This window comes from Channa argus, chromosome 8 (genome assembly GCF_033026475.1).
Source record: "Channa argus isolate prfri chromosome 8, Channa argus male v1.0, whole genome shotgun sequence".
NCBI classification, from domain to species: Eukaryota; Metazoa; Chordata; class Actinopteri; order Anabantiformes; family Channidae; genus Channa; species Channa argus.
In genome coordinates, this window is record NC_090204.1 from 11,255,001 (window position 1) to 11,272,035 (window position 17,035).

At 40.7% G+C, this 17,035-nt stretch overlaps 1 protein-coding gene across 1 annotated transcript in view; it reads left to right on the forward strand.

Annotated features, from left to right (window-relative positions):
• qsox1 (quiescin Q6 sulfhydryl oxidase 1) overlaps nt 1-16,481 on the forward strand; it is a 24,409-nt gene extending 7,928 nt beyond the window's left edge. The window contains exons 7-13 of the mRNA XM_067513749.1: nt 297-431; nt 514-643; nt 7,165-7,287; nt 9,025-9,163; nt 10,435-10,611; nt 14,551-14,712; nt 14,854-16,481. Of these exons, the coding sequence (XP_067369850.1) occupies nt 297-431; nt 514-643; nt 7,165-7,287; nt 9,025-9,163; nt 10,435-10,611; nt 14,551-14,712; nt 14,854-15,623 (1,636 nt within the window). The 3' untranslated portion in view covers nt 15,624-16,481. The remainder of the gene's footprint in view (nt 1-296; nt 432-513; nt 644-7,164; nt 7,288-9,024; nt 9,164-10,434; nt 10,612-14,550; nt 14,713-14,853) is intronic.
• The last annotated feature ends 554 nt before the right edge of the window (nt 16,482-17,035 follow it).

Sequence of the window (17,035 nt, forward strand, 5' to 3'; positions counted from 1 at the left end):
AGATGTCAGGCACTGCTCCACTTTGTCCCATAGGTGTTGGAAGGGGTAGGATTCCAGGAACTCTGCATTGTCACACAGGAACAAGAAAAGGTTTTTCCCAAACAGTTTCCACAAAACTGGAAGCCCGTCGGAAATATTCATGTACACTTTACCATCAAGACTTTTGTCAGATTAAAATAAATAAAGCCTGACTCAATCTATATAAAAAATAGTAAAACATAAATCAATTTACTTTTGTTCTTGTAGTCTTTGTAGAGAGTTAAGTGTAGGTTTCTAATTTTTCTTCTCTTCCACAGCAACATTGAGGCTCGCACTTTCTACTCTTTCGCCCTCCAGGGGCTGCCAGGGGTGGTGCGGTCAGGTAAGACTCCACCAGTGCCCCCAGATGTCATCACCAACAATACAAAGGAGCCCTGGAGACCCTTCAGCAGGTGTGAACAAGATACACTGGACCAAACTGTCTTTCTCTGTTTATTGGTTTATTCTTATGTAAATCTGTGATTGTGTACCCAGCTCCAGGGTGTATATGGCTGACTTGGAGTCAACACTACACTACTCCCTTCGTGTGGAGGTAGCTGCACACACTGTCATCAAAGGAGAAAAACTGATTTCTCTTAAGAAGTACATTGCTGTCCTGGCAAAGGTAAGACAAAACTGTGCATGCATATACAGTTTACCCACACGAGTCAAACATAATGTGCAACCCAAATAGTATATAGGGATTGATTGTTTTAGTTGTGAATATTAAAACGGGAAATTAACTGGAATTAAAAGTGGAAATCAAACTTTACATTTGTGTACGAACACAAAACTACAACGCAAACATGTCAGCTTTGGTGCTTTTTTGTATTCCCCAGTTTATTAAGTCTATCTTATTAGAAAACATTAGCTGAGCGTCACCAAATTGCTTAGAACTTGAAATGAAATCCTGTTTAAACTGATCTGCTCAGTGGGTGAAGTATTTTCAAAGGGGCTGAGCCTTTAACACACATTTATCCTTTTTATGGAGAACATCCATTCAAGAGAAATGTGTTTTTATAGCAGCTCACCACTAGATGGGGAGTGAGACAGCAGAATATTTCTTTACACTGTAGATTTGTGCTGTTGTTTTGCAATATTTATCTTCAGGTTCCCTCTTCATGACATGTTTTTTATTCCATTAAAAGCTATTAGATTATTCTCCAGATGTACTTAATTAATTCTTTTGTCAAATGCACTTTTGTTTTTAACCACACACACTCTTTCACAAACATGCACACAAATAATTGAAAGCCGAGGTGGATGCCACTGACTAGAGCAGGAGGACAATCCCTCTCGTGGGTATTGTTGACCCTCTTGATGTTGGCTCCAGGGGGGAAAGAAGCGTGGCTGCCACCCACTCACTGCCTACGGGCTTTACACAGACCCTGCATGATTACCAACAAACCTCATTGGGATATCTCAACCACTGCCCCTCCTCCTCCCCTTCATGCTGTATCCCCACTTTGAAAATTTTCTTGGTTAATATGTGTCCAGGAGCCCTCAGTTCACAAAACCACCCCTTTATCCTGGATTTTCCTCCTTATTCTGTCTGTCTTCTCTTTATCTTTTTCTTCTTTATTCTTTTTTTGCCTTCTATCTTCCCATACTCACTTTCTTTTATCTTCTTATTTTTTTCTTTTTACAGGATTTCATTGTTGCTTGATTATTTATAATTTATCCACATGTAACACCCCCCCATTGAAGTGGGCCAGCCAAGCAAACATGTTGTGATGATGAGGCCTGACCTCCTTATCCTGTCCCCATTGGCTGCGCATCAGGTTGTCCTTCTGCCCTGGTCTGCCACCAATCTCTCTGATTATATCTCACTCTCTAGGGAAGCATTGTAGTGAGCTAGTACATTTCCGTGTGTGTGTGTGTGTGTGTGTGTGTGTGTGTGTGTGTGTGTGTGTGTGTGTCTGTGTGTGTGTGAGGGGCGTGTGTGGGACGTGTGTGGGACAGAGCACCGTGGCCTCCCATTAGCTCCAGTTGTTTGTCAATAGCTGCAGTTCCCAGTGGTATTTTTTTAGCCTGTCCCCCTACTAGAACGGACCAGCCACTCAGGGCTTTGTGTGACTGAGGAGGCCGTCATTGTTAAAAGTGACCAAGACTTTTGACAGTCCTTATTGATGTAAGTGGTCTCACTACAAAGAGGCTGAGTCCTTTCACTCAGCCAGCATGTTAAGAGTAGTTAATTTAACAAAAGAAAGTAGTTAATAAAAGTGCTTGTAGATGCTTTTTATTACTAGGGATGCCGATAGATTATTCCCTTAGTGGTAGGAAATATTTGGTGTTGCTTTTTTGTTTTTCCCTTCTGTGTTCAAATGAGTGTTTGAGGAAATGACCTCACCATTAAACTGGCTCGTCCTCTTTTCATTAACACAGTACGTAAAAATCTGACACCTGAAATCATTGGATGAGTCATGTGATTAGATTATAACGAACGTAATTCACGATGTACCAACTACATCCTCTGCCATTTTTTCACACTGGTGACACATTTTCTCAATCATGACGCACTTTTAGGGTGTGTATTTTGTGTGGGCTCATGCACCATATGACCATTTTTCTTTTAGTTTGAAATTTTTTAGGGTTAATGACTAATGAATAATTTACTTGTTGATTAGCTTGTCACTTATTTTATTTAATAATCGTCCATAATGAAAAAAGAAAACATAGGCTCAGATATGGGCAGCGGGGACCATCAAATTCTTAGCAATGAAAATTATTTTAATATCAAAAGAGTTGAAATGTCTGACAATCTACAGTTTGATTAACTCCCTATTTGCTATTTGCTATTCCCTATCGAAGAATTATACTGTAAATCTGTGAATTGTTTGCTTCTTTGCTGTCCGCAATAATCCCATCCCTGCATCTCTTCATGTGTCTCTATCCAAACATGTGCACATTGAGGTTGTGTTGTTTTTCATTGCACGCAGTCATAAAATTATTAGATTTACTGAATTGTTGGGGGGAAGTTGGATTTATGAATCCTCTACATGTATATGAGGATTAAAAAAGCAGATCTTGGACACATGAGAGCATTACAGTGAGATTTTTAAGGATTAAACCTCTATCCTGCTTTTCTTGAAAGAAGTCCTTCAGCCCAGAGGGGCAGAGGAATACCACAAACAATTAAAGGGGCGATGGTGTTGTCTTGAAGGGATACCCTTCTTACGGAAGAGCTAAAGTACACAAACCCACTTTTTAACCCACGGACATTTACACTGTTTCTGTTCAGACCAGCTGTTGGTGTAATTGTCTTGACTCATTTGGTTTTTCCAGTTGTTTTTCCTACTGACAGCTGAAAACAAGTAAATGGGTGTTTGTAAAGATGAGGTTTTCCTGGTTTCCTGGTGGCATGAGTCTCTAGCATCCCTTCCCCATTATCCCCCGGTTGAATCACATTGGAATATTACCAAAGGGCGTCACCCCTCTCTTCTACCCCAGGTCTGGTCTGGTCTGGTCTGTCCGGTCGCAGCCAACAGATGCTTCCCTCCTGGGACCCTAACCACAAGAAGATTGTGGTTTCTGAAGTGCTGCTGATACTAATCAGATCATGGATGACATATTGGTGAGGTGAAGAAGATTGTCATGGTCCAACTGGGATGGGGGTAGTAGGGGTACGGGGTTAGGCGAGGGTGTGTGTCTATGTGTGTATGAAACAGACATGAAGTGAATGGAGGAAGTTGTAGAGGTGGTAAATCTTAAAATAAAGATAATCAATGTTAGAGCAGGGTTCACCATTTATTGATATGCAGTCAATAAAAATCTTTAATTTGTTTATTTTCAATAACATTTTCTTGCGTTTCTTTTTCTTGTTGTTTTTTGGTTGTCTAACTTTAACAGCTTCAGTACTGTGCAGGCTTTTACAAATCACTCTTTTTGGTACATAATGAAACATTATCATTTATCACATCAGTTTTTTACAGAAACAAATGTCTGATATTCACAGAGTGAGCAGTGTGTCAGTTGTAGTGTGCATCACTGAAGATCAAGGCTAGGGAGAGTAAGAAAAAAGATTAATTAGCGTAAAGAAGCAGATGGTCACAACTAATGTCATACATGTTAAAAGTTGAGCCGTTTGAGTTTTTAAGCAATCCCCAGACCCTGAGAGTTCATGAATAGTGTTGCTTTGGTGACTCTGAGCTAAGCCCATTAGCGCAAAGCACCTGCGTTTTCTCTTTTGGTTAAATTCATATGGCTGTTTAATGGGCTTTTCTGACTAGTTGGTGTTCAGACACACGATCCAAACCCTAAACCTATTACAGCATTTCAATCTCCCAGCTGTGAGCCTCAGACACCAGAGACCTTTGTTTACTTTTAACATCCCACCTTTGGTGTTCATATCTGTGTGGCTGTCTGTTAACGTTAAGCTGATCCTAATACTGTGTTTGTTGGCCAAGTGGTTCTCAACTCTTCCTCTGTTTGTTTTTATGACCACAGGGTGGGCAATGCGAAAATGTTATATCGTTATCAACATTAAAGTGTCCACAATCTCATTTGATGAATAATTGTATTTTGTTGTCCTACTCCTGTTTACAAACCTTAGAAAATAACCTGGAGAGTAATCCACATCAACAAACGGATAGAATGGTATTAACTAATTAATAATAATTCATAATTAGAGGGGCGGCTGTAGCTTAGTTGGTAAGGCAGTTGTCCACAGACCAAAGGGTCATAATTAGCTAGTAAATGTTGTGAACAAAGATTGCAATTAAGATAGTGGACTGTGAATTTTCTTTCTGCATTGTGACAATATGTTTTTCAGATAAAGTAAGCACACTCATATGAACTCTGCACACCCCATCAGCGTAAATAAAAATGCCAAAAACCAAAGGGTAGCAGCTGCTGCGAAGAGTCAAAAATGATCTGATGTAGTGTAGTGGAGGAAGGACTCATGACAGCGCAGTGCTTTGTGAGCTGTGGAAAAGAAGGTTTGAGTAGCTAACTTGAGGTTTGGATAAGTGGTCAGCATGTAACACAGATCCTGTTAGAGGGTCATGAATATTCAGCGGAGCCAAGGACTGAGGTGTGTTTCTGTGTGTGTGTGTGTGTGTGTGTGTGTGTGTGTGTGTGTGTGTGTGTGTGTGTGTGTGTGTGTGTGTGTGTGTGTGTGTGTGTGTGTGTGTGTGTGTGTGTGTGTGTGTGTGTGTGTGTGTGTGTGTGTGTGTGTGTGTGTGTGTGTGTGTGTGTAACTGAACAGATGGTGAAGGGCAAAAAACTCAGCATTGAAAATCAGAGGGTCAACATTTTAGATCTTAGTTTGGTCTCAGATTCACCACAACTATCTGGAGTTTCAAAGTTATCAGTCCTAAAGAGAGCTAAAGATTAGGGAAAACATGAGTTACCATGGAAGTACAGTATTTGTCCTGTTGTTTGTTGGAAAAGTTTGATCCCTTTAATGCTTTCTGGGAACCAGAACCATTATCATTTGCTGTTGCACAGGGGCTTACTGTAAGAATAAGAGGCACATTTTGCTGAAATGTATTAAAGCGCTTTTCCTTTTCTTACTGTCAGGACTCTGAAGACATCAGCTGTTTCTATTGTCAGTGTTACATGTGTTAAGACACGTTCGTCTGCGTCTATCTTTCCCCTGTCATCACTGGGCTCAGACACCCATCAGTGGGATTTCCTTCTTCTCTTCGTTTATATGCCTCTGCTGCCTCTGTTACCATATCTCGTTTCCTCCCAGCGGTGGTGGTTACCATGGTAATGCTAGTTTGAAAAGGCGTAAATACACAACAGGAGAAAGCCTAAGTAGACAGTGATTAAGTGGTTGTTATTGGGTTAGGAAATGGATCTTAATGAAGGAAAAGGCCTAAGCTCGGCTGTTGTCACATTTAGTGAGATTCTTTACTGGTGCTGAGAAGGAAAAATACTCAAACCACAAAGTTTTTGCAGCGTGTGCACAAATTGTTGATGTTGGCAACTGATTATCTAGGCATTAAAAATCTGGTCAGATGCAATGAGCAGGTATAAAATAAAGGAATGTAGGAAAAAGTTATTGATTCAATTTAATTCAGTTCAGGTGAAGTAGTCTGAATATTAAAGTGAAGGGTATTGGTGTTAAATATACATATGAAATAAAATAATCATTAGGCTGTATCAAATGGATAAATACATAAGAGCAAATGTTAACATAAAGCCATTTTATGATGAAATATGAAAACAAACTTGTTTTAAAATATGCTAAACATAAAATATACTAGACTTTTGTCAGGTTTGATAAATTAGACTTACAGACAAAAACTTCAATGCTATTTCAATGCTATTTCAATCAATGCAGAATTTCTCATTTCTTCTTAATAAATTATACTTACACCTAGAACTAAAATAATGAATTTATTAATACGTTTCTAAACCTACATTGATTTAGACAATGAACTTTCTTCACACAACACTACTGTGCTTATAATGTACAATCTTTATTTATCATGTTAAAAATTCTTCCGCCCAAAATACCAAAGATTCTTCACTACCAACAGAACAAGATAACAATAGAGAGTCTGTTATCACTGTCAGCTTGGTCCATACATCATTTCCTTTTTTTTCTGACATTCCCACAATACATGCATGTGTGTCTTATTTTTTTACTGCACAATCTCCAGCGTGAAATATGTGAGGGTGAAAATGCACCTTTGTCTTAAGAGGGATCTGACTCTATTACAACAGCATTATTTCTGTAGTTGGGAGTTGGTATTTGTTTGTTGTTCTTCATGTTTATTGTACCAGACAATCTAATATTTGTATTTAGAATTATATTTACCCTTTGTCTCTAATGTACAGCAAATAAAATCAAAACACTGAAATCACTCCCTTAACAATATTCTTGTGTGCCTTTATATGGCTTGAGTCTGTGTTTACCTCTTTCCCAACGTACTGTCTGACTAGTTACCTAACCAAACATCTTAGTTCTCAACTCACATTCCTATTGCTTGCTACTTTTGTTTCTAGTTAAGTTATTTTTGTACTGCTGGTTCGCATAACAAGCAAATGACACATGTATAGACCCAAAGATTACTTTGATAATTAATAAAATAATAGAACAATTTGTCGCTAATAAAATTGTCAGTTGCTGTGCGCCTTGCACCTTGTTAATTAAATTAACACGGGTTAATTAACACGGTTTCCATTGTGCTGCAGCACTTTCCAGGTCGAACCATGGTGATGAACTTGTTAACATCTGCCAACTCTTGGCTACAGAACCAGACTGGAGAAGAGATTTCCTATGAGGCATTTCAAGAGATACTGGATAACTCGGGACAGGTGAGTCAAGGCAGAGCACGAGACAAGTATCGACCTGATCCATCAATATTACAATTAACTACAAAGACATACAATCAAATGAGATGTTTTCTGTCCTCTGTCTTTGGCGTTTGTGGCTTTCGGCAATGCTCAGTCCATTAGACACCACACTGAGGACACTGGGCACCACATGAATGCATATTTTGTTGCTCTGTTCTTTTCTCTCTCCCCTTTCCACTCACCCCAACCGGTCGAGGCAGATGGCCGTCCACCCTGAGCCTGGTTCTGCTGGAGGTTTCTTCCGTTACAGGGAGTTTTTCCTCTCCACTGTTGCCTATGGCTTGCTCCAGGGGGAATTGTTGGGTTCTCTTTATATATCTTTATAATCTTGACTTTATTCTGTAAAGTGCCCTGAGATGACTTTGTTGTGAATTGGCGCTATATAAATAAAGTTGAATTGAATTGAAAATATTGAGCAGGTAGCCATCTAAAAGAAAACAAAGGGAGAGGATAAGAGGAAGAGAATACCAGACAGATAAGCAGCTGCAGGGAGAACAGAGGGCAGGTCATCACAAAATGCACCCAAACTGATGTGAAGACGTCTGTCTGGCGGTAGCCTTGTCGTCCTCCTGAAATACAAGGTCACTTGTCACTCTCGCCACGTCATCAGTTCACAACCACCTAAGAGGGAACTAAGTGAAGCCTTATCTGTCACTGAAATTTCCGAGTGTGATTTCGAAATACAGACAATACGAGTGCATAGGAACATTTTCTAAAGATAAATATGTGGACACTATTATGTGTACTGTGCTCTTGTCCCTGTGCCAGGACATACAACTGAAAATCTATGTGCTGTTGTCTTTGGAATGAAGCCTGCATGCCTTCAGTATACAGCCACATGCAAATTGAAAGAGTCACTTACTTACATCATTAGCTTTTACAGGCAAATCAATGGATCAATGAATCAATGAGAAGGTATGAACAGACCTTTCCTCTGAGGTAATGGACTATTGCAGACACGCACACACACCAAATCTTTACTATTGACATATGAGTAACTGTCAATCTAGTCAGTGATGGCAACACAGTGTGACCAAGTGAAACGACTTTATGTCAGAGAAAATATGTTGTTGGATTCAACTGAAGCTCATGGTTAGAGATCTGTATCGTTTTTGTTCATTAGTAGAGGGCTGAGCCATTAACCTGAGATTGACTTCTCATTGATTGAGAAAACTACCTGAAGCAGCTTCCATTGAATTGAACATGTTAAGCGAAAAGACGTGCCGTTATTTTGGAGTTTTGTCTCATTCAAAGGATAAAGAAAATGTTCTGTAATATTGTTCAGATTCTGAGTAAATGCTATGAAATCCAACTTTGAACATTAGTCTTTATATATTTACAGCTTCTGTGGCACTCAATCCCAAGCCCCATTTATTCCTACTTAAGGAGGATTATAAATAAGCCTCAGATATATACTTTTTTAAAATACACATAACTCACCCACTGACATCCTCTAACAACCAGTTATATGATAATATATCTCACAAAAGTTTAATTAAATAGAAATTATGATACACCCATTACATGACACTGAGTCTACACCTGAACACCCTATGTTGTAACTGAGACTGAGTTATCAGAGAAGGCATCAGTACATAAATAGTTGGTAAAAAGGTAAAAGTACATATGTTTGTATTAGGTAAAAGTTACCACACTTATACTTTTAATTTTTGTTTGTTTGTTTCGCCTGTATCTCAGAGTCCAGACACTGCTTTACCTGAAACGGAGACGTGGGTTGGCTGTCAGGGTTCACAACCCCACTTCAGACGTTATCCTTGTGGTGTGTGGACTCTTTTCCATGTTCTCACTGTCCAAGCCTTGACCACCAGAGACACAGGTACATGCACACACACCCACACACACACACACACAGGCGCACACACTTTCAAGAGGCCATTGAGTGTTCACCAAAACAGGGTTGGACTGAGAATGAGGGCTTTGTGAGGCTTTCTAAACAAATTAGCTCAGGAATGTTCGGTGGGCTACTTTTTTCCACACCTAGCTGATTTCATATCTTACAAAGAAAAAATTTAACACTCATTGAGAAACAAAAATTACAATCTTGGGATCTGAGATTTGTCTGTGTTTTATCTTTTTGTCACATCCAAAACTGAGCCTAATTTTGACTGTATGAAAAGGGATTTTGTTAGATTAGTGGAATGTGAGTGGTTAATAAAACCGGCAGATGACCGAAGTACTGGCAGGGTCGTTAATCTACACACACACACACACACACACACACACACACACACACACACACACACACACACACACACACACACACACACACACACACACACATACTAATCCTGAGGTTTACGGACCATCATGTGACCTGCAGATGGACTGGCCAAAAGGGTGTCCATCTGGCCCCCAACAGACCAGCAGCTTAATGGGCGGACACACACAGACACACAGACAGACACAGTACGGTACAGTATCTACCGTATACACACAATATATCATTACAGATGTGAGCACATTAGTAAAGGGTTGGTTGCACACTCAACTTGAGCACATCCTTGTTTTCACCAAGACTTCAACTTGGTCCTGCTAAGCCGAGAACAAAAGCAAACGGCTCCAGGAAAATATGTTTATGAACTGAGACAACAGCCTGGCTCACATTCACACAGAGAGTTAACCATATTTAATCTCCAGATTGGGTTATCCCATTGGCATACTGTAGATTATTCATCTCAATATGGGGTTAACCCAGCTCTCTGTGACTCATAGCCCACATATTCGTGGGAATGCATGAGGCTGTGCACCCACACTGTCATTAGCAAGTTCTCAGGCTGCAGTACAGGTTTAGAGTATATGTTGATGTGTAGTAACAACCAACTTTACAAGGGCAGGTAATTATGCTTTATATAAAAGCTGGAGACTGTAACAATCATTTACTTTTGTTTCTGTGATACAAAACCCATCAGTTTAAAATTATTTTTGAATAAAAACTAACATAGGCACTTCATTGCACAGGGATTTTGACAATATTTTAGGTTATTGTCCTAGATGTCAAACACGTGCTTGAACTGGTCTGAGAACTGAGTTTGTCATATTGTTTTTATTGTGATGTACTTGAACACACCTCATGTCATTCCTTTCCAGATCCTAAAGAGGTGCTCAGTGCGATGAGAAACTACATCCACAGCTTCTTCGGCTGCAGGTATTGTGCCGAGCACTTTGAGAACATGGCGAGGGAGAGCGTGGAGGAGGTGAACACGGTTTCTTCAGCAGTCCTGTGGCTGTGGTCCAGACACAATCGCGTGAATAACAGGCTGGCAGGTAATGGTCAGCACTACCTGGGTAACTAGTTAAGAGAACCTCTCTGAGCGATTCTTCAAACAGCTGTTTCAGACAGCATCTGTAGTGCGATGTGTTTCTCAAGGAAGCTAAGCGCATTGGACCAATACAATACATATAGGACTAAAACAATCATCATGATGAATATATAATATGTACTTTCTACATTAGACACAATATACAGTATAGCCACCAAGCTTATTGTGGTGTCATTGTAAGTTCATGTCACCCAAGTTGGCTGCATTAAGAGAGACCCCCCCTCCACACACACACACACACACACACACACACACACACACACACACACACACGTTACCTTTAAGTCCTTTCATATCAACACATGGCTCTCCTCTGTGTTTTCTTCCTCCCTACTTTGGGATGAGGGAAGTATTTCGCTATTCAGTTTTAGGGAAACATTTAAACTTCCAGTTTCTTCTCATGGTCAGTTAGTCCTGATAATATGATTTAGAGGGTAGGGGTAAGCAAGGAAGGATCCTCAGATCAGACACCAGCTGTTACCCTGTCTCAGTCACCCATTTTCTCCTGATCCCCTCTGTCAGCATCCTTACTCTTCACAAACTTACTTCGGTTCTTATTCACATCCTGCAAAATGCAAGATTTGTGTATTTGATGAATCCAGGTTAGCCATTTTAAGAGAACTGTTGAGTAAATCACCCAATTAGCCCAAGAAATTTTTATTATGCTGCAGAAATAAGAATCTTCACATCTTTGATTGAGATAAATTATCTTATTGTAGTTCTAGTTCTCCCTCACATTCCCAACCAGCCTTCAAATATCATGCTCTGATTAACTTTTTGTTCAAAAGATTTCCCTGTTCTTTGCTTGCAGAAACAACATGTCTCCACATCAGACCGCTGAACTGCTCCTGATTGTTGATGTTTTTATTGTTTTATTAGGCATGGGGCTGTCATTAACAGCCCACTTTGTTAAATCACTTCTATCTCAGGGACAGCTTGTGTCCACAACAGCAGGACGCCCGTCCCTGTGGGTGTCTGCTCAGCAGACCCCCAAACATGATTCGGCCTCCCCCCTTTCATCATTCCGTCTTCTCACTTTTCCTCTATTTCTGTGTTTTTTCCACCCTCCATCCCCTGGGACTCATATGCTCCGCTTGACAATTAATAGTCCAGCATCCTCACAGGATGGGTCCCCCAGGAGTCAGCCCTCTGTGCCCACACACACACACAAACATAGACAATTCCCAATCTATTGTGTGTGACAGCAGGTGGTAAAACACTGACACAAGCCACGCATGCTCCCCCTTCAGGCAACCCCCCCAAACTCACACAGCCTCTCCAAGCATGGGTCAAGTTGTGGCGTGTGGCAGGGGAGTTATTCATGGTGGAGGGCGAGTTGAGGTCCAAAGGGGATAAGTCGGATGAATCAGAAGTAGCGAGAGGGAGGAGTTGAGGGTTTGGCTGTGTTTGTTGCAATGAGTGGCAGTGTCTCCCTGAGGACAGCACACTCCATCTCTCCACTCAACCCCTCCTCTCCCCTTTGCCTAAAGAGGTGCTCTTTAGCAGGACTCACCTCCCCTTCTTTCAGGAGCAACCATGCGTGAACGAGCAGCTATTTGAAAAGCCGGCAAACAATTAATTTATCTGGCAACAAAGAGGCCCCAGGGCCCTCGACCTCCCCGTAGCAGTAGAATTAAGACTGGTGGCAGCTCAGTCCTGTTGCTGCATGTCAACAGGCTGAGACAGATTCACATTTCTACAGACGAAAGAGCATTGCTGCTGCGGGACTGGACAACAAACTGCTTGTACTGCTTCTGTACATCCAGCGAAAGCAAATAGTTAAGCAGATAAGTCTTATTGGTGTCACAAACTATTTAGATTAAAAATGATATGACTAAATGAATATGATACATTTTAATATGGCACAGTCTTATTTGAAATGTGTAAATGTTCTGCACATTACATAAGCAACCATAGAAGAACCAGTCTTTAAACTGTGGAATCTTGAATTTAACACAGGAACTAACTGACCTTAAGAAAACAAGATGAATATGACCAGAGTTTTAATTACAGGTTTTTTGCACGTCGCACCAACAATGTTATGATATTAGTTAATGCAAGCAGAGCATGGATTCTGTCATACAACAGCCTAAATTCCTGAATTAGTATTTATATCAATTATTTTTGTGAGTATAAAATGTCTGACATCTGATGCACTACTAATGGCTTCAAATGCCAAGTAGTTTAGGTGATCCTCACTTACAGAATTAGTGCTGAGAAAGCTAGTTTGACGTGCTGAACAATACATATTTATACCTGATGAATATATATGCCCAGCAGTGATGACATCTCTGTGACAGGCCATTGTGGCAGTCTCAGTTTGCGTGCTATGTCTAAAGTCACCCTGGCCACAAATGCAGGACATTGATTAGAATAAGGAACGAGATGTGAGACGTGTGTGTGTGTATGCACACTCTTACCTGCTGAAATATATAAAAGCCTGTGCACACCCACAGGCTGCAGCCCATCCAGGACACAGTAAAATTGATGCATCTTTTATGTAAAGTACTGTATGCAGAATACATACACACATGCATATGACTGAGATTAATCTTGAGTGGCGGAGAGAAGCAGGGAGCAGAGGTGTAGGTGATGGAGGATGTAAATTGACAGTGCTGTAAAGTGACAGACCTGCTGCCACTCGTTTTTTTTTGTCTCTTCACACACAAACACATACACTGCTTGGTGGTAATAACAAGCCATTTAGTGTCCGTCTGAGCTTGTTTTTAAGTTTGCATATATTTGTATTGTTTCTGTGTGTGTGTGTGTGTGTGTGTGTCTGTGTGTGTGTGTGTGTGTGTGTGAGAGAGAGAGAGAGATGAGGGGTGTTAGTGGGCAGAGGCTACATAAAAGAAAACATTTAAAGGAGAATGTTTCTAATTCATTAGAATGGTACATCCCCTCAGAGGTTTCTGTTGCTCTCATGTTCAATTTGGAGATTGGACTTTGCTTTCAAAGGGATGTTAAGGGGCAAGACAGGTGGTCCAGCACATTGAGGTCTGCTGCCTGAAAACAGGGTGTGTGTATGGGTGTGTGTGGGGGGGTAAGCGGTTCACTTGGCTACCACTATTATTTTGCCACCCCTCCCTCTGGGAAATCCCAGAGGCCCATTGATCATTGTTAGACCCTGTCATACATTCACATAAACACACACACACTGTCAATCCCTAGATTACATGCACACAAAAGCAGACAAATGATTTACATATACACACTTAAACACATACAAACACATATGCATATAGGCACTTAGTTTTTACGAGCACTGTGACAAGATCAAATGGGTTCAGTGCAGATTGCATCCAGTCCTAAAAAACACTTACATCGTCACGTCAATGAAGCAACAAGGAAGCAAGGAAGTAAAGAAGCAACAATAGATGGACTGACTGGAAGCTTCACACTATGTGGTCACTGTATCTGCAAAGATGAGTTGAGTTATCAGCAGGTGAAGTTTTATTAGTACCAGTTAGAAACGTTATAATGTTACTGTAAATAGGATTACTGTATACTGTATAAAGTGCATTTAAGAAATGCATGATATTTTATATGTGTAACATCTTCAAAGTAATAAGTAACTAGAGCTGTCATATAAATATAGTTGAGTAAAATGTGCATTTTTTCTTCAGTGTAGTGAAATGGAGGTATAAAGCGTGTCAAAATGAGCATAATCAATAACAGCTCTAATTGTGTAGTTATACTTGTTCAGTTGTGTTTATTTTCGATTGCTGTACAACAGCTTTTCGAGTGAAAAGAAGATGTCGGCTTTGGCTCAGTAGAGGATTTTTATTTTGTCCTACTGCTGTGTGCCCATTCCTCTGTATACTGAATGGTCAGAATGCTGATTTACTTTATAGTAACTGTGTGTCTGTATTTAACTCTCCAGGTGCATTGAGTGAAGACCCCAACTTTCCAAAGATCCAGTGGCCCTCACCAGAAATGTGTTCAGCCTGCCATACTGTGACACAAAATGGGGATCACAAATGGAATGATAACCAGGTTCTCCTCTACCTCCAGTCTTACTTCTTCTTTGACAAGATCCTCTCAGGTAGTCAAAAGTTTTCAGTAAAAAACTTTTTTTATTTCATGAAACACACAATTTCACCCAACTGGAGTTTTCTTTATCTTTCTACCTTTGAAAAGCTGACATTCTAGACTGATCTCGTCGTTCTTTTCATTTCCTTATCAGACTACCTTGAAAATGAACAACAGATCCTGGCAAAACAGAGGGAAAAACATGTCAGCAAGCAGTTAGCTTTAGAGGCTCAGAAGCATTTCCAGAGGAAAGCCAGGGAAGCCTCAGACTTTATGATGCATCCTCTACCAACACAATCTGCTGGGCAAGAAGAGGAGGAGGGAGAGGAGGCACAGGATGAAGCATTGGCAGATGAAGAAGAGGAAATTGGGGATGGAGCAGCAGATGAGATAGGTGGTAAGACATCTGAGCCAACTCCTTGGGCCAAACCTGAAATGGACGTGGGTCAAGGCCATTGGCGAGCACAGAGGAAGCCAAGATTTGTTGGGATGAGGATGCGAGCCGAGCAGGAGGACATCGTGGATCTCGACTCATTTGTCAGCCAGCACTACAGAGCCAAGGCCTCCAACCGGGTCAAACAACGCACCCTGCAGAGGAAGGAGGAGCAGGAGCCTAGGCCCATGTTCGGGCTCGGCATGGAGCTGGACGCAGGGCTCGGCATGGTTGGGCTACAACCAGTGGAAGCTGACTTTGAGCTGGGGGAGCAGACAAAGCGACTACGAAAGCGAGAACTAACAGGCCAGTACTATGGTGAGGAGCTTGGTAACAGGAGACGCTGGATGTCTGTGCTGAGCATTGGATTCTCCAAAGTGGACATCAGCCTGTGTGTCATTCTTTATTTCCTGTCCTCAATGTGTCTTCTGGCCATGTACCTTTTTTTTAAAAACCGACTCAAGATACGGCGAGCTAAAGTCCTGCCCTGAATGAAAACATTTTAAAATTTGCCCCTGAGTCAGAGTAATCCAGTCCCCAGAGCTTTCCAGAAAGTACATCATCTGTGGAAAATCTGTGTATGTACACCAGTGAGCCACAACATTAGCACCTCCTGATGGCTTTAATCTTATGGTGGACAGGAGTCAGCATGCTGTGATGCACTGCGTTCTGACACCTGTCCATCATGGCCAGCACATTTATAAAAAAGCACCACGTGGTATTAAAGTTGTTGCTGATCAGAGTACATTTCGATATGTTGATTTTTTTGTTTTTGTTGTTGTGGTTGTTGTTTTTTTGTTTTTTTGGAGCTTGTGCTGAAACAATTGTTTGACCACTTAAGAATGAAAATCTTTATGAGATTAATTTTTTCAACTTGTTTAAAATGAATACATTTTACAAATTAATTTTTGGGGGCTATTATATTAATTTTAGTTACTTTACTTAAGTTATGGTCATTTATATAGCAGTGTGATTGCTTTTATTCAGTATCCTGAAAACACAAAGTCACCTTTGATTTGCTCATTTTTCCCTCTAACTTCTGATCGAGCCACAAATTTCTCTCCTCTCCAAGAGGAGAGGATTGCATTGTGGGATATTTAGCAGATTGTCTCCTCCGAATTGATTTGAACTATACTGAATGTTAAATCATGTCTTCTTCTACATCACAGTCCACATAACAGCTCATCTGGTTGTTTATGAAGGGTTGTAGAGTGACACATATGTTGACACTGGATGAGGTTTTGGAATAAACAGGATTTGCTTTTGGCTGTTGTCTACAATGTAAAGGAGAGAAAAGTTTTTCTTATTTTCTTCTGTCTGCTTCAATAAAATTATTTTTATAAAGACTCTTTCAATGCTTTGGTCTAGTGTTTAATCTTTGCTTTGGAAATGTAGGCCACATTAAACATATCTGTGTTGTCTCAGATTACAGAACTACACGTTTTTGATTGCACGTTTGGGAATAACACATTTTATGTTGTTTTTTTTGTTTTGACCAAGACTAACAGGACATGAGGTAAGTAGGAGCAGGGTGTTGCTCGTAGAAGTGGGAGTTTAAAGCATCCAAGGTTGAAGGAAAAAGCCTGTTGCCATCTGCTGTGCAGCGCAAGCTAAATCCTAACAATTTCATTGGGATTATAGCAAGTGAGTAATCCAGCTTTCCTTTAGTACTAGAGAGGGGAGATTACCCTTGAGGATTAGCTCCCTGCAGATAATAAACTTTATTAAAACGCAATCGGCTTTCATGGGGCGACTTCCCTCCTCACACAGTTGGAGGTGGACTCCACTGGGGAACTGCAGCAGGGGCAATATCATAGGAGAGAGGGTAGATGAAAGAGGAAGCAGAGGGTGCAATGCTTGAGAACAAGGGTTCACTGATGTCTGGGTTACAAGAAGCCCATCT